This window comes from Bufo gargarizans, chromosome 5 (genome assembly GCF_014858855.1).
Source record: "Bufo gargarizans isolate SCDJY-AF-19 chromosome 5, ASM1485885v1, whole genome shotgun sequence".
Classification (NCBI taxonomy): Eukaryota; Metazoa; Chordata; class Amphibia; order Anura; family Bufonidae; genus Bufo; species Bufo gargarizans.
This window is the reverse complement of record NC_058084.1, coordinates 134,916,065-134,939,881: the sequence shown is the minus strand read 5'-3', so window position 1 is coordinate 134,939,881 and position 23,817 is coordinate 134,916,065. Positions and strand designations below refer to the sequence as shown.

The 23,817-nt window shown below is 45.9% G+C and overlaps 1 protein-coding gene across 2 annotated transcripts in view; it reads left to right on the top strand.

The window, feature by feature from the left end:
* The first annotated feature begins 2,430 nt into the window (after positions 1-2,430).
* Positions 2,431-23,817, top strand: part of CABLES1 (Cdk5 and Abl enzyme substrate 1) — a 102,788-nt gene continuing 81,401 nt past the window's right edge. Inside the window, exon 1 of one of the 2 annotated variants that reach the window (XM_044294894.1) lies at positions 2,431-2,960. In XM_044294894.1, the coding sequence (XP_044150829.1) occupies positions 2,458-2,960 (503 nt within the window). In that variant the 5' untranslated portion in view covers positions 2,431-2,457. Of the gene's footprint in view, positions 2,961-20,832; positions 21,610-23,817 lie in introns of those variants that run through there. The other variant, XM_044294893.1, reaches the window with a different exon arrangement.

The window sequence follows — 23,817 nt, the reverse complement described above, 5'->3', positions numbered from 1 at the left end:
CAGAGTAGAAATGTCCATTATGCCACCTCCAGAGTACAAATGCCCATTGTGCCACCTCAGTGTTAAAAAACCCACAGTAACTACTCACCTTGTCCCGTTCCTGAAGCTTGCAGTCCTCTCTCCCCTGCAGACACAGATTGCGCTGCAGCACTGTGTGGACAGGGCTTATGCAAATTTTTAGTCTGCAAGCTCCGCCCACACATGCCAGCAGCGCAATCGGTACCTACAGGCTGAATGGTGGAGCAGGGAGAAGTCTTCCTGCTTCACCATTCAGATCGTTGCCAGCCTGAAGGAGGGGAGGAGCGCGGTGAGTGACAGGACCCAGCATCCTGCGCTCCAGCAATGAGCGCTTCCATCTGTATTGATGGAAGCGCTCATTGCTTCTAGGCTCTGGTACCCCTTGAGAGCTGGTACCCGGGGCAGACAGTCCTCTTCCTTAGCACGCCACTGTGCAGGGGTCCGGACAGCTGGCAACCACGGTCCAGATTCGGACCGCGGTCCGCCAGTCGAGTACCCCTGGTCTAGACAGAGTATCACACTGTCTCTATCGGCATGTCTTATTCTCATACTGCATCCCGGAGCCTTCTCTACTGTAAGTAAGTGACACACATCTGGCCTCCCTGTGTAAAAGAAAATGTGGCCAGGACACGTCTTCCATTCCTCATAGTTCCAGTTCTAATTATTATTATTATTATTATTAAAGCGCCATTCATTCCATAGCGCTGTACATATGAGAAGGTATACATACATAATACAGACAATTGCACTAATCATAAACAAGACGAGTTACAAACTGGTACACAAGGGGAGAGGGCCCTGCCCCTGAGGGCTTACAATCTACATGGTATATGGGAGAAGGAAAAAGTAGGTGCGGGTGAAGTTGGTCATGGCGGTATAGAGGCAGCAGGGTCACTGGTTGTAGGCTTGTCTGAAGAGGTGGGTTTTCAGGTTTCTTTTGAAGGATTCCACTGTAGGTGAGAGTCTGACATTTTGGGGTAGCGAGTTCTAGAGTATGGGGGATGCACAGGAGAAATCTTGGAGTCGATTATGGGAAGAGGCGATAAGAGGAGAGGAGAGAAGGTCTTGTGAGGATCGGAGAGTGTGTGGGGGGTGTTCTAATGCTTGCACGCAGATGGTAAGCACTTCTGTCAGAGGACTGTTCAGCATAGGCCTTGTCTGCAGTCAAACAGCCCCATAAGCAGTAAGCTGACACCTTTCTATAGTAGCCGGCATACAGTTTTCCAGTTATTTATGCTATGTTAGCTCTTCTGTGGCTCCGGACCTGACAGGCTACTCTTCCTACATGCATCATTGAGCCTTGTGAGCCCATTACCCTGTTGCCAATTCATTTGGTGTCCTTTTTTAGGCTACTTTTGATAGGTTATAGCCAGGGGCGGACTGGGAACTTAAAGTGGCCCAGGAAAAAAAAAGTTAATCTCCCCATGTTTAGGGTGGGTCCAAGTTGGCAGAAGGCAGGACAACACAAGTAGGTGAGGTAAGCCATATCCTAGGGTAAAATACTGTCCTATCTCAACCATATACTGTCCCTGGTTATAGCTACCAGTGATGGACGAACATCGGCCAGGGCGGTTCGCGAACGCGATTAAATGTTCACGAACCGCAAGTTTGCGGCGGGCCCCATTCACTTTAATGGCAGGCGAACCTGAAAAACCTTCAGCTCATATTTTCAGCCACCAAATACTTAGTAGAAGTGTACAAATAGTCCCACAACATGGACAGTGACATACTAGAGGGGGATCAATGACAAATATTCCAACAAAATGAAATGTGTCCTGTCCTGAAATTTTATTTTAGGCCACAGGAGTACGGGCTTCAAAAATTAGGCATTCACCTGACATTAAGGAAATTCTGATTATGCGGCTCGAGGTACATTATGCGGTCACTGAATAACAATTACTGTAGCCCACTTTATTGTGGGGGGCAACTGGTATATCACACCACTAGAAATTATTTGTTCCAATAGCATTTGTCACTATCTGTAGCTGAGGTAACGCAGCAAAACCGCAAACAAATGCTGCACTACCCAAATTCTCTATATAGCGCAGGCCATGTGCGGTTCCGGTGGTGTGAATGCAGCCTAAGGGAAAGATCTGCACCTGGTGCGGGCTCCAAATCATGTGAATGAGGCACAAGCCATCTAAAGCACAGTATATAAATGACACCATCCTAGATCCATCTCTTCCCTGAGCCCCATTTGGGAATTTGGTCCTTGAAAACCCTGCCTAGGAATAAAACCAGTGGCATGATGACAAGACTGATGGGTGCCCCCACTGTGCCAGTGTCAGTGCTAGTAGTAACGCTGGCCATTACAGGGGGTAGGTGGCAGAGGACAGGGCACAGGAAGTGGCAGCGCCGGCTCCCGTCACACTGATCCCGCCCCGCCCGCCAGTCCCGCTGCACCGCTCGCATGCTGCACTCCGCGCTGACACATGCGCCATGGCGGCTGCCAACTGCAGCAATGGGCTCCTGACAGAAGGTGCCATGCAGTCCCAAGGTGCCCACAGCCTGGAGCACGCCCGGAGGCAGCAGCTCATGGACCCCCGCAGGAGACAGGCTGCTCTCTCCTTTCTCACCAACATTTCTCTGGACGGGCGCCCTCTGCAGGAGTACAGGGCAGCGCAGAGTGAGGCAGGTGCAGCGCAGAACGGCGGGCAGCATCCGCAGTGGACGGAGCCGGGCAGCCCGCTCCCTGTCACCCCCCTGCACAGCAGAGGCGGCTGGGCCTCTCCGCAACTTGTGTCCTTGTGTTCGGCGGGAGCGGTGCGGGGCTCGGGACAGGAGCTGGCAGAGGCGGAGGACGCCTTCAACAGTGTGCCCATCACCTCTGTGAGCAGGGGGCGCCTCAACTCCTACACCTATGGCATCCTGCCCGCTGCCTTCACCAGGACGTCCTGCCCTGACCCGCTGCTGTCCAGCGCCATGGATATCCCCAGGGCCAGGTGAGGACTCTCCAGTGTGACGTCACTGGCAACCCTGTGTGTGACGTCACTGGCGCAGCTACTTATTAGATGATTCCAGGCTGTAAATAGATATTCTGAGCTTATTTATTTTTTACAAGTTATTTTTGGGGGAGTGGGGGGCTGTTAGTCCCTAACTAACTAACCCCCCTCCATTGGGTAAAAATGTTTCATTTGCATTTTTTCTAGAACTTTTTTCTTTCCTATAGAGAAGTCTGTGGGGAAAACGCTTGAAAAAAATAATGCCATACTGAAAGAATGCTGCAATTAAAAAATATATAAATAAATGAAAAGTTTTAAAATCCCTTTACCAAAAGTGCAATGTTTGTACGGTGCCTTATCATTTTGGTTTCATACCGCATGCAGTTTTTTTTTATGGGGTTTTTAGAAGTTTCTTTTTCTAAATTACTTTGTGGACCACAGTGAAAAGGAGATGTAAAAACGCCAGAAAATATGGCAAAAGCTTCAGCATGGTTTGTTTTTCCAAAAAATGCCAGCAACCCAAAAAGTTTAATAACTTATTAAAAAATAACAGTAAAAAAAAAAAATGCCTGTGTCCCGGGTTTCATAATTTCTATAGACTTTCTGCTAACACGCACAAAAAACCCCACAAAGGGCTCGGCTGCACAACGACATTTGTCGCAGCAACGTTGCGCAATGTTTTTTTTTGTAATGATAGTCAATGGTGTCGCACTGCTACAGGCGACGTGCAGCGCAAAAGTTGGATTTTTGTGTGACTATCGCAGTCGCAAGGGCAGCACCATTGACTATCATTACATAAAATGTGGTCGTGCCCTTAAAGCCATGTCTGAACCCAGTCTTGGAGTGGTGTCACAGTTAGGCCTCTTTCACACGGGCGTCACGGATTTTGTTTGGATGCGTTGTGGGAAACTCGCGCGAGTACGCACGCAATTTTACTCAGTTTTGTCTGCGATTGCGTTCAGTTTTTTTCCATGCGAGTGCAAAGTGTTTCAATGCGTTTTGCACGCGCGTGATAAAAAACTGAATGTGGTACCCAGATGGACTTCTTCACTGAAGTAGATTTTATTATTTTCCATTATAACATAGTTATAGTGGAAACTAATAGGATTCTTAATACAGAATGTTAAGTAAAATGTCCCTTGAGGGTTAAAAAAATAAATAAAAATAATTACACACCTCATCCACTTGATCGCGCAGCCGTCTTCTTTCTTTCTTCTTGCAGGACCTGCGCTGACGTCATCACGTGGTGAGTGCGGTGACGTCAGGTCAGGTCCTGCTGAATGAAGATAGAAGGATCTTGGAATACCCCTTTAAGGTTTCTTCTACATGGCAACGTGTGTCGTGCGATATTTCAATGGTGTTGCAGTGCTACTTGCAATAACTGCGACTGTTGCAACAAAAAAAATCCATTCAAGTCATCTTATTTTGTAACTGTCGCAGTTGCATTGCGACACCATTGAATGAAATGTCACACGAAATTCATGTAGTCATACGCTTTTGTTTTGTGTGACTTTTCTGCGACACTTGTCGCCGTACCGTAAAAGGGTTCTCCACTTTGGACAGTCCTTACTTGCTAGGCATGGAAAAAATTAGCAGTTGTGTGGACAGCAACGCACGTTCCCATTGAAAACAGTGGACACAGATATCATTCACGTGAATGTTCTGTGTGATATAGAAGGCTTGTCATTGGTTGTGTCACAAAAAGTAGTTGCGTCTTCGAAAGACGTCTTTTTTATTTTCAATAGTGACGATGTATTTGCGTTTCACTTTGTGCAGCATTGGTCTTTGTGGTCTTTTCACATCATAGATTCCTTTCAAGTCAGACATGACTATTATGCCACATCCGGTTTCGGGTGGATCCTAAAATAGGGTTTTCCCGTTAAAAAGAGGTTTTCTGAGAATCAAAACTTATCACCTATCTACTGGGTGTCTGATCCCTGGGATCTGACTTCTGGGACCCCCCCCCCCCCCACTGCTCACGAGAACGAGGTGTCCCATGTCCCACATTTGAATGGAGTGGCAGGTTAGCTGAACATTGTACTCCTCTTCAGCAATCCCTTAGAATTTGAAATGGAGCAGCAGCTTGCACTCTATTCATACAGGGAACGCAGGACCCTTTTCTTGCGGTCTGTGGGGTCCCAGTGGTCGGACCCCCAGCACTCAAAATAGGTGATAATTTTATTTCCGGGAAAACTTCTTTAAATGGGTTGTCCAAGATAATTAATAATCTTGGAAAAGTCCTTAAATAGCCTAAATTATTACATTTTGTTAGACTCGCGCCATTCTCTGCGTCGCTGGCCTGGCTCTGCTGCTGTATTTGGCAGACTGCAGCAGGGTCATGTCAAGATATGGGATGTGACCTCTGCAGCCAACACTGTCCTCAGCGGTCTAAAGTATCTTAGCAGGACCAGCGACGTTGCTGGAGAAAGGAGTCAGTATAAGATCATTTATATTTAAGGCTGTTAATGGGTTTGTCTGAGTCTTTGAATTACCTCCGACAACCCCTTTAAGTTAGGGTTTGGACCGAGAATCCAGCATGTTGTGATCTACAAAACTGCGCCCCTTTATGTCATCTAAACTTATGGGGGGTCTGAAAGTAAGACCTACCACTGATCAGACTTTGGTGGCATATCCATTGATTAGGGCTAGTTTTACACCAGCGCTAGACATCTCCATCAGGCTGTTCTGGCATGGAGCAGCCTGCCGGAGCTGTCTGGATCCGGCATTGCCGGACACTACCTGATACCCATCGGCCCCATTAACTATAAAGGGGACCTGCAGAGATCCGGACGCAACTCGGCAAATATGCTGAGAACTGGCTGGACGAAAACCACGTCGGTCCCATTATAATTAATGGGGCCAGACTGCAAAGTGAAGAGATATTCGGCAGGGATATAAAACCGCTAGTGTGAAACTAACATAAATCCAGGATACTGGGAAAATAAGGCACTCTGGATATATTCTGAGCTGTTTGCAGTACTTGGCACGCCCAGAGTGATTTGGATGAGATTGTATTATTCTTATTATTTTTCATCATGCGACCTTCATCAGGCCATCAGCTTATCTTCTGCTGTCTTGTGGGAGCATGTTGTGTATTCTTCTATGGTAATGCCAATGGTTATTGTGAAGATTCTCCTTGTACTAATCACTTGGACGTGAACCATGTCTCACTTTTCATCCTGTTCACTAGAACATGTGAGGGGAACTACTCAGTGAACCCGCCCTGCAGATGAAGCAGCTCATTACTGTGCTGTGCATTCCAAGAAACCGCAGCGCCATCTCAATTTGTTGTTGTACGGACTGGTGGTCATAAATCCTTTGCTTCCTTTAACCCTATCTGGTTGTTCCTTCAACTGTTGTAAAAGGCAGACTTCAGCTAATATGCTGCATTGAGCAGAGGTTGGGCATGTTCACATCAGCGCTATCATTCCCTTTGTTTTGCTCCGTTATTGGAGCTGATCAATGAATATAACGGAAGTGTCAGTTTCAGCATATAACTGACAGGAACGGAGCTAAACACATACCGTTGACTATAATGGGGAACATTTCGTTGTTTTTTGGGGGTTTTTTGCGAACAAAAAAGTCCTGCATACAGGACATTTTTCTTTGCTATTTTTGGCAACCTCTGGGATGGAGGCCCCAAAAAGAGCCTCCAGCGCATATGTGAACTTGCCTTAAAGCGGTTGTTCATCTCGGGGCCAACCAGCCCCGTGGAGGGAATCATATTCAATTGTTCCCAGCCACTGAGTTCCAGCTCCTTCGCTGCCTCTGCAGATTACCAGTCTCCCCGCATCAACGTCTGGTGGCTGCTGCTGCGGTGATATATGCCCCATTGTCATGTGGCCACACTGGTCAGTCTTCCAGAAAGGCCCCAATGGTGGACCAACTCGTCTTAGGGATAATGCACACAAACATATTTTCTTGTCCGCATCCGATCTGCCTTTTTTGCAGGTCAGATGCGGACCCATTCGCTTCACTGGAGCCGCAAAACATGCGGAAAGCACATGTTGTCCGTTCTGCGGCCCTGCAAAAAAAAATTGAATATCTTCTATTCTTGTCCATTTTACGGACAGGCATAGCACAGTTCTATAGAGGGGAGGATATATTGTTCTGCAAAATGCGGAACACACATGGCCAGTATCCATGTTTTGCGGATACTCAGTTTGCGAACCGCAAAACGCCAACGCCCGTGTGCATGAGCCCTAAAGGCTTTTGCATGATCAGTATATGATCAGAATTTTACATCAGTATTTGTATCCTGTAGAGAAATAAATAATGGAAATATTTTAACAAATCTCATCTACATGCTGCGGACATTTTTCGACAACATTTTAAATCCACAGCACATCAGTTTATGATCAGAACCTGCACTCTTTCAATATTTGTGGATTCTGGTCATACGCTGCTGATTTTCCACAGCAGCTCTGACCAAAATCTGCACCAAAGGCCTCATGCACACGACCGTTGTGTGCATCCGTGGCCGTTGTGCCGTTTTCCGTTTTTTTTCACGGACCCATTGACTTTCAATGGGTCCGTGGAAAAATCGGAAAATGCACCGTTTGGCAGCCGCATCCGTGATCCGTGTTTCCTGGCCGTGAAAAAAATATGACCTGTCCTATTTTTTTCACGGCCAACGGTTCACGGGCCCATTCAAGTCAATGGGTCCGTGAAAGAACACGGATGCACACAAGATTGGCATCCGTGTCCGTGATCCGTGGCCGTAGGTTTTAGTTTCATACAGACGGATCCGAAGATCCGTCTGCATAAAAGCTTTTTCTGATCTAAGTTTTCACTTCGTGAAAACTCATTTCCGACAGTATATTCTAACACAGAAGCGTTCCCATGGTGATGGGGACGCTTCTAGTTAGAATACACTGCAAACTTTGTACAAGACTGCCCCCTGCTGCCTGGCAGCACCCGATCTCTTACAGGGGGATATGATAGTACAATTAACCCCATCATATCCCCCTGTAAGAGATCAGGGCTGCCAGGCAGCAGGGGGCAGACCCCCCCCCCCTCCCCAGTTTGAATATCATTGTGCGGCCCCCCCCCCCTCCCCTGTTGTTAACTCGTTGGTGGCCAGTGTGCGCACCCCCCTCCCTCCCTCCCTCTATTGTTTTAATACATTGGGGCCAGTGTGCGCGCCCCCCCCCCCCCCCAACCCCCCCTCCCTCCCTCTATTGTTTTAATACATTGGGGCCAGTGTGCGCACCCCCCCAACCCCCCCCCCCCCCCTCCCTCCCTCTATTGTAATCATCATCGGTGGCAGCGGAGTAGAAGATTTTCATACTTACCTGCTTCTTGCTGCTGCGATGTCTGCGTCCGGCCGGGAGCTCCTCCTACTGGTAAGTGACAGGTCTGTGCGGCGCATTGCTGTCACTTACCAGTAGGAGGAGCTCCCGGCCGGACGCAGACATCGCAGCAGCAAGAAGCAGGTAAGTATGAAAATCTTCTACTCCGCTGCCACCGATGATGATTACAATAGAGGGAGGGGGGGGGGGGTTGTGGGGGTGCGCACACTGGCCCCAATGTATTAAAACAATAGAGAGAGGGAGGGAGGGGGGGTTGGGGGGGCGCGCGCACACTGGCCCCAATGTATTAAAACAATAGAGAGAGGGAGGGAGGGGGGTTGGGGGGGCGCGCGCACACTGGCCCCAATGTATTAAAATAATAGAGGGGGGGTTGGGGGGCGCGCGCACACTGGCCCCAATGTATTAAAACAATAGAGGGAGGGAGGGGGGTGCGCACACTGGCCACCAACGAGTTAACAACAGGGGAGGGGGGGCCCACTGGCCACCAATGAGTTAAAAACAGGGGGGGGGGGTCTGCCCCCTGCTGCCTGGCAGCACCTGCCAGGCAGCAGGGGGCAGTCATGTACACAGTTTTTTTGTATATTCTAACCTGAAGCGTCTCCATCACCATGGGAACGCCTCTGTGTTAGAATATACTGTCGGAAATGAGTTTCACGATGTAGCTCATATCCGACAGTATATTCTAACATAGAGGCGTTCCCATGGTGATGGGGACGCTACAAGTTAAAATATACCATCGGATTGGAGAAAACTCCAATCCGATGGTATAACAGAACTCCAGACTTTACATTGAAAGTCAATGGGGACGGATCCGTTTGAAATGGCACCATATTGTGTCAACATCAAACGGATCCGTCCCCATTGACTTGCATTGTAATTCAGGACGGATCCGTTTGGCTCCGCACGGCCAGGCGGACACCAAAATGACTTTTTTTTCATGTCCGTGGATCCTCCAAAAATCAAGGAAGACCCACGGACGGAAAAACGGTCACGGATCACGGACCCACGGACCCCGTTTTTGCGGGCCGTGAAAAAAAACTGTCGTGTGCATGAGGCCAAACTGTGTAGATTTTGCATTGGATTACGGGGCATAGATCCTGCGGATTTCACTCTCTGCATTGCAAATGGTGAAATCCATGTGTCAGGATCACCGACTTAAGCCACATGCACACGTCCGTTGAACACGGACCGTGAGATACCGGTTAGGTATGTTACTTCACAAACTCACTCCGGTAAGAGGCTCCATAGTCATTTCATCTAATGATTGTCCATAGGATAACGACGCGACATGCAACATACTGCGATGTGACGGTAGTGCAAAATCCAAAACAAGTTCATAGATCATAGACCACAATGCAAGACACGTGCAGTTTGTCTGTCTTTTAAAGCAAATAGCTGTAAAATAGTCAAAAATGTGCTCACATTTTTGGGGTTTCAGGTCGTATCATAGACTTGTTGTGTGACACATGTCACGTTGTAGCCCCCAGCCTTAGGGCCCATTCACACAGCTGTTCCCCCGCCGTGGCTGCATTGCAGCCCGCATACAGTAGTCCGCAATACACTGGGCACCGGCCATGTTCACGACGCATCACGGATGCGGACCCATTCACTTGAAAGGGTCTGCAAACGCGGAGATACGGTGTGAAAGCACTGATCGGAACCCCACGGAAGCACTACTGCTTCCGTGGTATTTCTGGCCGTGCCTCCGCAGTGAATGGGTCCGCAATCCACGTACGGCTGCCCCATGATCGGTGCCCATGCATTGCGAAGCGCAAATTGTGGTCCGGCCAGCACACAAACATGAGCCCTTATTCTGAGAACCTTTATGGTTTTTTACAGTGTTTTGAACATCTACTGTAAATGTAATCCTTGAGCTTTATGCCTACAAACACAGAATTTATTCATTTCACTCACTGCTTTGTTAAATAAGCCTAAACTCACTTTTGCACCTTGCTGTGAACAAAGTCTAAAATGCATCGTATTAACACAATGAGGGTCACTTACTAACGCCAGTTTGGCGTAAAAAAAAACGTTTCAAGACACTTTTTTGTGACCTTTTAACACCCCTGCAACAATATTTTGTAGCACATGGCATTTTAATTACATCCTTGCCACTGGGGAGTGGTTGGGACAGTGCAGGAAAATGTCCCCCGTAAATTCACTGGAAGCAGGTGTAAGGCTGGGTTCACACAGGTGTTGCGGGAACAGATGCGGGTGCGTTGTGGGAAAATGCACGATTTTTCCCCGCGAGTGCAAAGCGTTTTAATGCGTTTTGCACGTGCGTGAGAAAAATCTTCATGTTTGGTTCGGGTTTGGGTTAGGTGTTGTGTATATTTTATTATTTTCCTTTATAACATGGTTATTAGCGAAAATAATAGCATTCTTAATACAGAATGCTTAGTAAAATAAGGATGGAGGGGTAAAAAAAAAAATATAATAATTTAACTCCCCTTAATCCACTTGTTTGCGCAGCCTGGCTTCTCTTCTGTCTTCATCTTTGATCTGTGAGGAAAAGGACCTGTTGTGACCTCACTGCGCTCATCACATGGTCCATCACATCCATCACCATGGTGATAGATCATGTGATGAGCGCAGTGACGTCACCACAGGTCCTTTTTCCTCAAAGAAGAAGAAAGAAGAGAAGCCGGGCTGCGCGAACAAGTGGATTAAGGTGAGTTAAATTATTTTTTATTATTTTTTAACCCCTCCATCACTATTTTACTAAGCATTCTGTATGAAGAATGCTATTATTTCCCTTATAACCAAGTTATAAGGGAAAATAATAAAGATCGGGTCCCCATCCCGATCGTCACCTAGCAACTATGCTTGAAAATCGCACCGCATCCACACTTGCTTGCGGATGCTTGCGATTTTCACGCAGCCCCATTCACTTCTATGGGGCCTGCGTGGCACGAAAAACGTACAATATAGAACAGCTCACGCATTGCACCCGCGCGCAAAACTCGCCCGTGTGAAAGGAGCCTAAATGTTGGTAAAAAAAACTACTCTAGTCCCTCCAGGTGCATGGACTACAGGAGGATGTGCCTAATTTATCATGAGGCGTGGGCAACCCTTGTAAATGGGCTAAAAAATTTTAGGTTTGCAAACAGAATTTCCACAGGGATTTTAAGGCGGATTTCTTTGCGCACCGAATGTGCACCAAAATCCGCATGTGATACTTGCCGATTTTGTTGCTGATTTTGCCCCAATCTCACCATTTGGGACCGACTGTCTCCACCATTCCATGGATTTTGAAAGGGATGGCATTGTGCATGTATAATCACCCCTTAATTCAAACTCAGGAAATGAGGTCCAAGCAGTCAGACCCCAACGACCATAGATTTATCTCTTATCCTTTGGGTGGCCAACCCTCTTTAAAGAGGTTGTCACCTCACAAACAACCTCTTCAATATGATATGGGATGATATTTGGTTCCGGCTCCTGAGAACCCTGTGGTCAAGTTTCCTGAGCTGCAGGAGAAAGGTAGTATTACATGGGGGCAATTCAGATGAAGGAGTCCAAAGCTGCAGGAGCTCTTGCTTCTCCATTCTGGCTCACAGTGGTAGAGAATGGTAGATGCAGGATTAAAGGGACTGATGGATCCAAAGCCACACTATGGAGGTGATGTTGAGCACCCCACTAAGAATCAATGAGGGGGAATGAACAGAATTACATTAATGAAAGAGGTTTGGTTAATTAAGAACAAAGACATTAATGGTCCTTTTTCTTGGGCCGATAATTAGGCCAGTTATCGGGGAAGAGTGTTTGTAGGAATGCTCGTTCCTGATAAGTGGCACCTGTAAAAGGTGCTGACAATCACACAATGAAATGCGTTCATCAGATGATTGCACTTTTCGGCCAGGACCTAAAATCAATGGGAAGAATTGATTATTCCCCCCCCCCCCCCCCCCGCCACTTTTTTTTTTAAGTAGAAATGTCACAAACGCAGTGTCAGAATCCACAAGAAATTTGCTGCCAACACTTAGAAGTGGGATATTTTATGCCTCAATTACATGCTCCAGAAAAAAAATCAGCTGACCGCCCCGCAGAATTTTACAATCGGCAGACTGTTCGTTAGCATTTTCCACACTGAATAGATGCAGGTTAGTTCTACGGAACTTCACTGAGCTAATCTGCATGCTGATCTGTGGCAGAGATTGAAATTTCATGAGCAGATATATAAAACAAATTATCTTCAACATCCACAGTGGATTTGCCTAGTGCATATCCTGTGAACTTACCTAAATAAGATTTTAGGCAAGAGCAAGAATAGCATCTTAGGGCATGTTTATTATTGGCCTTATTTCACAGTTGACCATCGGTGAAAATAACTTAAGGGGACTAGTCCAACTCCTTAGACACAGCCACTTACAATTATCCCTTCTCCACCAAATTTTACAGTAGGCACTATGGAGATGATTTATTTGCCATAGAAGTAAACTCAGTGTTTGAGGGTTTAAAACGCCACTTGCTACAAAGTTTGTCACAAGTGACATTTCTGCGCTGCCCTTGTCACTCTCTGAAAAGGGACCATGGTGAGGATGGGCCACCTGGTTTGCCACATGTACCTTCATTTGCACTTGTTTTCATTCTGGCGCACGGACTGCCATAGTGTGCGCCTAAATTTTGACGAAGCCTGTGCCTTGTCATAAATTACTTGCATTCTCTGGCGGCACAGGAGTCTTTGATAAATCTCCATCTTGGTTTTCTGGTATCTAGCGTTCTGCGGGCATCTGCCAAACCCAGCTTCATCCATCAGAATATCATATAGTGAAATGTGATTTATCACTCCAGAGAACACATTTCCTCTGCTACACTTGGCATTGGACATGGAGATCTTGGGCCTGTGGGCAGATACTGAACACGGGTACCAAAATCATGAAGCTCTTGACACACAGTTAATGTTCTGAAGTTACTTTCATTGTATTCACTGCCTGAATAAATGGTGAAAAACACATTGATTTATTAACATTGGGCTTAAGAAGGATCGAGCAAAAAAAACTATATTTTTGCCCTATCCTTTTGGTCTCCTGGGAAATAAGCTACCACCAAAAGTGTCCGGCAGCAGCTTTTTCCCGTCTTCACACTGAATACACAAAGTTCAGCTGACAGCTATTGAATGTGTTTGGCTTTTCTTACTGGCCAAAATTCCCATTCAGGCTTAGATAGTAGAGTAGAAAGAGACAGCACACTATTCATCTGTCACTGGCACTACCATACATCTCTAACTCAATATTCCTGTATTTTTTCACTGAACTTCCTGTCCTTACATCCTAACATCTAAACTAATGTATCTGAACCCTAATTTGTCGTATGGTGTATCCATGGGAGGGTCATTAGACAATTGTAGGGCTGAAGTGTGTTAGGTCCCTTTCACACGAGCGAGTTTTCTGTGAAGGTGCAATGCGTGACGTGAACGCATAGCACCCGCACTGAATCCTGACCCATTCATTTCAATGGGTCTGTGTACATGAGCATTGTTTTTCACGCATCAGTTCTGCGTTGCGTGAAAATCGCAGCATGTTCTATATTCTGGCCCCATAGAAGTGAATGGGGCTGCGTGAAAAACGCATTGCATCCGCAAGCAAGTACGGGTTTGATGCGTTTTTCACTGATGGTTGCTAAGAGATGTTGTTTGTAAACATTCAGTTTTTTATCACACGCGTGAAAAACACATCAAAACGCATTGCACCCGCGCGGAAAAAACTGAACAACTAAACGCAATCGCAGACAAAACTGAATGAACTTGCTTGCAAAATAGTGCGAGTTTCACTGAACGCATCCGGCCCCAATCCGCAACGCCCGTGTGAAACCAGCCTTAGAGTTACTGTATGTCAGCATGGCATCTGGCTCTAGTAGGTGGCTCTATACGTTGACCATCAAGAATGAGTCTTTGAAGGACAGGCACCACACTGGCTCCAGTGGCTTCCAAAGTGGATAACAAGCCCAGTTTTGGAGTATCAGGAACACACAGCTCAGACCGGGCCCAAGTCATATTCAGCACTTGGGAGTGACTCTTATAAATGCCCCTGGTCCCTATGGGGACCTGTAAAGGACTTCCTATAAGCTGAGAATGAGGAGAAGCAATGTAACTGGTCATAGGAGTTAGAGTAGGTTTATGGTAGTATAGGAGACAGTTCAGAAAAAAAGCAAATATCTGCTCTTCAACACTGGGCCAGATAGAGGCCTGTGCACTCTATCTGGCCCAGGGAGCAAAAACTCCACAGCTCCCACAAGATAATTGATTCTGGACTATATGGTGTGTAGCTGGTCAGATTCAGCAAGACCCAGCATGTGAGAAATGGAAGATTAGAGAACAACATCGCAAGTAGCGAAATAAGAACTACTTTCCCACTGAAAATCTTTTAAGATGCCCACAATGTTTGCTGTTTCTGATGCCTCTGGTCTTTCCTACACCAATCCCTGAAATAATGGGTCTGAATGTAGGGGGAAAGAATGAAAAATTGTCATTATGGGTTTGATACACATAAGTAATCGTACGTAAAATATCTAATACTCCTGCAGTTAATCCTTCTTGTAAAACCTTTTAAAGGGGTTTTCTGAGACTTTTTAACCGATGACTCACAGCTTTCCCTAGGCCGGTGACGTCATGTTCATCGGTCCCATGGTTTAGGCGCAGTTCACGTGAATTGTGCTGAGCTGCGATACCAAGAAGGGCACTATACAATGTAGAGACACACCAGTGCCTTCTAAAACAGCTGATCAGCAGGGGTCCCAGATGTCAAACTCCCACTGATCAGATACTGATAACTTATCCAGAAGGTGGGTCATCCCCTTTAAGCTTGGTCTGGGGTGCCTTAGTAGGATACATAGATATTTTTGATAAGTATTGTCATCATTAAGAAGGTTATATAACTTGTACAGGCTGCATTCAGTACTACAGCCGTGCCCCCTTATCTGCTGCTCTCATCAGCAGGTCTGGTTTGGATTTGAATTCTTTACTAGCCAGATGTTCTGCGTGGCTTAAAGGGAACCTGTCACCAGTTTTATGGTGTCCTAACTAAGGGCAACATAAATAAGTGACTCATTCTCTTAGCAAAATGCTGGGTCACTTTCTTTAATTGACCCAGTCAATCTGCCAACATCTTGTATTGAAAAGCTCCAGCTGATAATGATAAGTCATGAATATTCATGAGCTCCTGACTCTCCCCACCCACCTGCTGCTGATAGTTATTTTCCATATGAATCAGCAGCAGGTGGGCAGGGGAGTGGCTATATCTCTGAATTATAAAAACGCTGGACTCACTGACATCACGCTGGACTCAAATCAGCTCATTAGCATGCGGCATCTTTGTGTGTATATTATGAGGTAACCATCTGTCACACCAGTAAGTGAATACATCTAAGGCCTCTTTCACACTTGCGTTGTCCGGATCCGGCGTGTACTCCACTTGCCGGAATTACACGCCGGATCCGGAAAAACGCAAGTGTACTGAAAGCATTTGAAGACGGATCCGTCCTCAAAATGCTTTCAGTGTTACTATGGCAGCCAGGACGCTATTAAAGTCCTGGTTGCCATAGTAGGAGCGGGAGAGCGGTATACTACAGTCCGCGCGGCTCCTGGGGCGCTCCAGAGTGACGTCAGAGCGCCCCATGCGCATGGATGACGTGCCATGTGATCACGTCATCCATGCGCGTGGGGCGCCCTGACGTCCCTCTGGAGCGCCCCGGGAGCCGCACGGACGGTAAGTATACTGCTCCCCGCTACACTTTACCATGGCTGCCAGGACTTTAGCGTCCCGGCAGCCATGGTAACCACTCTAAAAAAAGCTAAACGTTGGATCCGGCAATGCGCCGAAACGACGTTTAGCTTAAGGCCGGATCCGGATCAATGCCTTTCAATGGGCATTAATTCCGGATCCGGACTTGCGGCAAGTCTTCAGGATTTTTGGCCGGAGCAAAAAGCGCAGCATGCTGCGGTATTTTCTCCGGCCAAAAAACGTTCCGTTCCGGAACTGAAGACATCCTGATGCATCCTGAACGGATTTCACTCCATTCAGAATGCATTAGGATAATCGTGATCAGGATTCTTCCGGCATAGAGCCCCGACGACGGAACTCTATGCCGGAAGACAAGAACGCAGGTGTGAAAGAGCCCTAAGGCACTTTTTAGTAGTTAATGATTGTATATAATTAGTTAGATTATAATCAAATATCCACATGACAGGTTCCCTTTAAGTTATCAGAAGTACTGTTATCAGTATGACTCAATCTCACCAGGTTACTTTCTACCTTCTCCTGAAATCTATCAATTTTGGGGGACCATGACACTAAATGAAATCAGGATTTTTGATAGGGAAAGGAGCAAGCACACCACTGTGGGTCAGGTTAGATTCACACTGCTAACACTGGAAAATCAATAAATGAGCTTGATTAGGATTCTGTCTGCACCTCCCCTACTGTATCTCTACCCTGCTTTTCTGTCTGAGTCTGATTAGGAATTTAAAACCAATTATTGATGAACCAATAATAAAAGTGCTAAATGAATTACCGTAGTATCAGGATAGTTAATGAAGTGCTTGATGTCACTTTCAGAGGCAGTTCAGAACTTATGTTGTAAGTATTCAGAGGACTGGTGTTTTTATACGAACCTTCAGCCGTGAATGTCCCTACTCTGTGATTTTATTTCTGGTCTATCCACTTTGCTGGTACTTTAAGATGCCGTGGATTTCCTGCACCCAAATCCACAGTGGCAAACCTGCAGCATATATGTCCCATGTCGCCATATGCTTTTAGGTGCATTTTTTTAATCATTGGATTAAACTATTTTTAAGTGATTTTTTAAATTGGTCTTTAGTAAAAGTTTTTAATGTTTTTTCCCTCTACAACCTTCACTTTCAGTGTATTTGCAGACTATTTCTTTCTGCTTTTTCTTTTCTTTCCATAAAGTAGCTACAGTGACAGTTCGATATGTAGCCCTTATCTCTGAACTTCTGGCAGCTCATAAACACTCATTATAGCTAATAATAATAATCTTAATTTATATAGCGCCAACATATTCCTCATTACTTTACAATTCAGGGGTTCATGTACAGTCATAAATTACATAGCAACAGACAAGTCAATAATTAGAAGAAACAGAATGAGGGCCCTGCTCTCAAGAGCTTACAATTAATGAGGAGATAGGGGGGCACAATAGGTAAAAGTGCTTGTTTTGTGCAATGGTCCAGCCACTTTGGGAAAATAGGGGAGTAGATATAAGGCTACTTTCACACTCGCTTTGGTGCCAATCTGTTATGGATCTGTACAGATGGATCCGTTCAGATAATACAAACGTCTGCATCAGTTCAGAATGGATCCGTTTGTATTATCTTTAACATAGCCAAGACGGAACCGTCTTGAACACCATTGAAAGTCGGAACGGATTCATTTGGCTCAGTTTCGTCAGACTGGCACCAGAACGCTGCAAGCGGCATTTTGGTGTCTGCCTCCAAAGCGGAATGGAGACAGAACGGAGGCAAACTGATGCATTCTGAACGGATCCTTTTCTATTCGGAATGCATTAGGGCAAAACTGATCCGTTTTGGACCGCTTGTGAAAGAGCCCTGAACGGATCTCACAAAAGGAAAGCCAAAACGCCAGTGTGAAAGTAGCCTAAAGCTACATGAGCTGGTCATGAGCCAATATCTGTAGTGCTTCTGAATGCATGAGTTTGGTGGAGGATCAGGGTCAGGCAGGAACAGATAAATAAATGAGCTATATATGGAGAGGAGTTAGATCAAGGGATGTGACTAGCCACCCTAAAAAGATGTGTTTCTAGGGAGCGCCTAAAACTGTGTATATTGTGATTTAACCTACCGTATATACTCGAGTATAAGACGAGTTTTTGGGCACAAATTTTTGTGCTCAAAAAGCCTCCTCGTCTTATACTCGAGTCTACTATCTTACTTTGTCTTTGCTCCGGTAATGCAGGCAGTGCGGGGGGCGGCGCTCACTCACTGACGTCACGCGCCTGCGCCGCCTAGTGGGAGCAGGCGCGTGACGTCAGTGAGTGAGCGCCGCTCCCCGCACTGCCTGCGGCTGCTATTACCGGAGTAAAGACAAAGTAAGATATCCAAAGTTAAAGAATACTGATGAATACTACTTTATAAATATACTGCTGTGAGCGTCGGGGAGGGGGATCTGTGGATGGCACTGTAGGGGGATCTGTGGATGGCAGTGCCATCCACAGATCCCCCTACAGTGCCATCCACAGATCCCCCCTCCCCTAAACAGTGCCATCCTGGCACTGTTTAGGGGAGGGGGGATCTGTGGATGGCACTGTTTAGGGGGGAATCTGTGGATGGCACTGTTTAGGGGGGAGATCTGTGAATGGCTCCCTGTATTTAATGCAGAGTGTGTGTGTATATAATGCACACACTCTGCATTAAATACAGGGAGTCAGAGTCAGACTCCCATCAATCTGATTCACCCTCTTGCAGATGTGTGTGTATATAATGTAGAGTGTGTGCATTATATACACATACACTCTGCATTATAGCTGCATTTCCCACCCTAGTCTTATACTCGAGTCACTAATTTTTCCCATTTTTGGGGGTAAAATTAGGGGCCTCGGCTTATACTCGGGTCGGCTTATACTCGAGTATATACGGTAATTTTATTTGGGTAGGGCATTCCAGAGAACTGGTGCAGCTAGAAAGAAATCTTGGAGCCGGGAGTGAGAGGTTCGGATTATGGTGGATGTCAGTCGTAAGTCGTTTGTAGATCATAGAGCATGGATAGGGTGGTAGACAGAGATGAGGGAGGAGATGTAGGGGGTGCAGCAGTGTGTAGGACTTTGTGGGTGAGAACAAGCAGATTAAATTGGATTCTATACTGTATGGGCACCCAGTGCAATCACGGGCACAGTGTGGAGGCATCAGAGTAGCGGTTAGACAGACAGATCAGCTTGGCTGCTGTGTTCAGGATAGATTGCAGAGGGGAAAGTCAGCGCAATTAATAGTGAGTTACAGTAATCGAGGCTGGAATGGATCAGGGCAGCAATGAGAGATTTTGTTTCCGTAGTGAGAAAACGGCAGATTCTAGAGTTGATTAGTATTGGTAAGAACTGATAAGAATTTAGCTATTAGTATTTATGAGCTGTCAGATGTTCAGCAATAAGGGCTGCACATCGAGCCGCCAGAGCTGCTCCCTGATGGATTCAGTGTAAAGCGGAAATGACCCACAGATAGACTGAAAGTGTCGGCTGTAGAACAAAATCTGTTGAAAATCTTTAATAAAGACCAATTGAAATAATTACTTTTAGCCCAAAATGAGTAATACCTGGTTCATATCTCCCTTAAGGACATCTGGCAGGTTGTTCCGACACAGAGTAGCCTACCGGATCTCGCAGGATCCAGCCTTGCCTGATCCTCTACTTCATCTCCAGATCCGCATTGACTGCAATTAGGTCCCTTGCATGAAACCGTTTCTTGTCCATCTGACAGCCGGCATTTGTGCTGAATCAGGCAGCCAGATCTCCTTAAAAGAGACGTGAACGAAGCCTAAATACAGTGATTGCCCCAAAAAGTGTTCATAGCCTTTAAAGTTGCTGAGCGCTTTACTACGACCTATACACCTACAGAGATTGTGTGGCCCTGTGCTTAATTGTATGTACCCGTTTGGCCTAAAGACCTAAGCTCAATAATTAGGAGGGGTGTCCACATGACTTTACACCATCTACTGTGTTTGCAGTGCTCATGATAAAGCATACATTCTGTTAAAAAAGGTAAGTGGAGCTTAGCGCCCCTTCACTCCAGCATTTGACAGGGGCCATAGTGATCAGACCAGCACTCTTTGGACAGTGATGCAATGTGCCATCAAGGTTTGTGGTGAGGGCTCCGTTAAAAGTGGATCTAAAATTACAGTTCTTAGCCTTGTCCGTTTGTATGAAGACAACATCTGCTGGAAATTTCCATAATCTCTTCTCTGACTTCCATAAGGTTCTTCTTTGTACATATGGGCGGACTAAAAACTAAAGGTCAGTACCTGATGCTCCTAGCACCAATGCTTAGAGTATCAGATTGTTATGTACCCAGCCGGCGGTCATCAGCAGAGCTCTGTGGTGGCCCCCTGTGCAGTGGCCCATCAGGAAATTTCCCTGCAGGGGTTGTGTCCCGTCAGCCCCTGTTTGTAGTCCAGTTTCTTTCAACTCCCCAAAATATACTGATAGTTTAAATTGAAACTAGCTACTACTAATAATGCTTATTGTGTTTGTGTGTGAGATAGAAAACCTAATGCAGCCATGTGAACAATATGATTCTGTGTACAGTGAGGCTGCGACAAGACTTGAGACCCGTTTCCCTCATAGTTTGTATAGTAAAAAAAACAACACATGTTTCCATCAAGTTCCACTAGAGGAAGGAAGCCTGTTTTTCAAATGCAGATGTTTTGCAATGTAGTACCGAGAATATCCACTAGGGTGAGCAGTTGATCCGTAAACAGGCCACATTTGGCAGTAAATTGGGGAGATCCATCCCATTATTGCACACGTGCAGTAGACATAAACAGGGGAGGGGAAGAGAGGAAGCATGTCATCTGTGATCCCGCCCCACACCCAGCAATAACAAGCAGTGCCTTGCTGCTGCTACTGCTGCTGTGTGTGCTGTTCTCTGGTGTGTATTCTCCTGCTCTGCTGCAATGAAGCAACCCTGCAGCCCTCACTGAGCTCTCTAAGACACCTACCATGGCCACTGCCACCAGCAGTAAAAGCAGTATCAATGGGATGATAATTGGATCCATGCAGTCTCCAGGCTCATACAGTCTGGATCACATTAGAAGGCAGCAGCGCATGGATCCCCGCAGGAGACAGGCTGCCCTTTCCTTTCTCACCAACATCTCCCTGGATGGGCGACCTCTACAGGTTATTGGGACAGCAAGGGAGGGAACTGCATGTGCAGTAAGCAAGATTCGACAGACTTCCCAGCTTGCAGAAAAGGAATCGTTGCATAATTCATCTCTTTATACATTACCTGCAAATCATCATCAAATACTTACACAACCCAGCAAGATGGGATTGACCTCACCATCAGGACCATTATCTTCTTCAGTTGGTGGGGGGCAGGAGATGATGGAGCATGAGATGCAGGGGAAAAAACACCACTTATGTGAGTATGATGAGGAAGAGGAGGAAGATGCATTTTCCAGCAGTGCTCCACTACCAGCATCTACAGGTATCTCTGTACCACTATCTTGTGCAGGTAGCAGAGGCCGCCTGAACTCTCTTACCTCTGCTATTCTACCAGCTGCTTTTTGTAGGACTTCTCCTGCCCCTGGTTTCAGCTGCAGTGACCAGATACCATGTGGAAGCAGCAGTGCCTTTGACATCCAGAGGTCACGGTAAGGAACTAGTAATGACTATATTAAAATATTTGGTGTTCTTATTACATATATTATCTCGTAGGACATTTTCCAGAAACATTTTAATGTTGAAACCTATAAATGATTTTGATAACATTTGTCTTTCTGGTGATACAAAAAAGACATAGCCAAGACTTGGAGGTGACCCTTCTCCAGGTGCGCCGCAGTCACGCTTCTAATGTCGGTGTCGTTCTTGCCTATGCTTTCTTCAGCCATTCATGAAGCTCAGATTGGGATGACATACAACCCGGTAACGTTAAAGGGGTTTTCCACTTTTGAAAATCCCGACTTTTAAATGGGCCTCAATAAACCCTTGCTGGGACCCCAATGAATCGGTCATAATCTGGGAGGAAACCCGGCAGTAAGTGTTCGGTTTCTCTGCAGCGCCACCATGGGGCAAATGAAGCATTACGTAGTGCCCATTCGAAACAATGTGTTCCCTGTGTAATGCAGGACGGGACAGGGCCTCCAGAGCAAGAAGAGTTTTTGGTTACCAGTCTTTAGTCTGGCCAAAAAATAAAAATCCTAAAATAAAGGGGATCCTGCTCTATTAACTCAATATTCTGTTGTAGGATACATTTTGTAAACCAGACAACGCCTTTTAGCCTTTATATTGGTGGTTGGATAAGTCATACAGGATGATGAGAACTACTATTAAACCTGCGGAGAATACAAATCAAAGCTTGATGGTGCTGAAGGACAGCCTCAGATGTATAGGGTGGGTCCATAAGTATGTAGCTGCAGTTTCCTGCCACTGGCTCATAAAATACCCTGGAAATTGGGAATTACAATTAGACAATAAGTCACATAGCATGCTAACTTCATAAAAGAGGCCACATGTCCAAGGACTAATATATCATTATGAATGGATAATCACTAGGCCTTGTTACTTGTAGGAATAATGGTGCATGTCCCATCTGTGTACTGCCAAAATTACAGACTTATGCCAACTATCTCCATTTTGAACTGGCAGCCCCCATCATATATACTGTAGTAGAGGCACTTTGCCCTTGTGTTAAACAACATTCATATCTGCTTAAGGCCTCATGCACATGACCGTTCCTTTTTTTGCGGCCCGCAAATTGCGGATCTGCAAAACATGGAAGCCGCCCGTATGCCTTCCGCAATTTGCGGAACGGAACAGGCGGCCCATTGTAGAAATGCCTATTCTTGTCCGCAAAACGGACAAGAATAGGACATGTTATATTGTTTTTTGCAGGGCTACGTGACGGAGCAACAAATGTGGACAGCACACAGAGTGCTGTCCGCATCTCTTGCAGCCTCATTGAAGTGAATGGGTCCGCACCTGAGCCACAAAAACTGCGGCTCGGATGCGGACCAGAACAACGGTCGTGTGCATGAGGCCTTAGAAATTGAAAGACTGAGGTCATAAACAAAACATTCAGGTCACTCAATAGATATATTGTGTCAAATAATTTCAGCAGTCTCAGGCCTCATGCACACAACCGTGTTTTGGGTCTGCACCCGATCCACATTTATTGCAGATCGCACCCATGGGTCTGCAAAAAATATGGATGTCACTAATGTGCTGTCTGCATCTGTGTGGCCGTTCCACATATTATAGAACATGTCTAATTCTTTTCCGTTTTGCGAACAATAATAGCAATTACTATAAGGAAATTGCAGCATGCATATGGATTGTAGCTGTATTTTGCAGCTCTGTGGTTTACCGACCACAGAACAGATACAGTCGTGTGCATTCGGCCTTAATGGGATGTTCTCATTATTTGATACTACATTTTTACAGCAAAATGATAGTTATTTTAACAGTATATTGAATTACTTTCACAATATAAAACTCTGGGCCTTGATCAAAGAAACATTAAAGCATGTGTCTCATCAGATGTTAGCTGCACCCTTTGTTAACCGCCCACACTTTCAAAACCAGGGCTGGCGGTAATGGCAATTCTCTGTTGCTTTGAATTCTCCCAGCAGTGTCGCCCCTGAATTGTTCCTGTCTTATAGTACTTGGCGCCACATTGCGTTGCGGTCCCAATGTATATTCATAAAATTGTCCACACCATTATACCGATACCACATAGTCTTATTCATGAACCTATGCTAGCCTAAAAGCTGTAACCTAAGGTTAGTTATTGAAACAGAAGTGTGCATCCTCCACCACAGCAGAACATGGTCTAAAACTATATAAAAAGATTGTATCTTAAG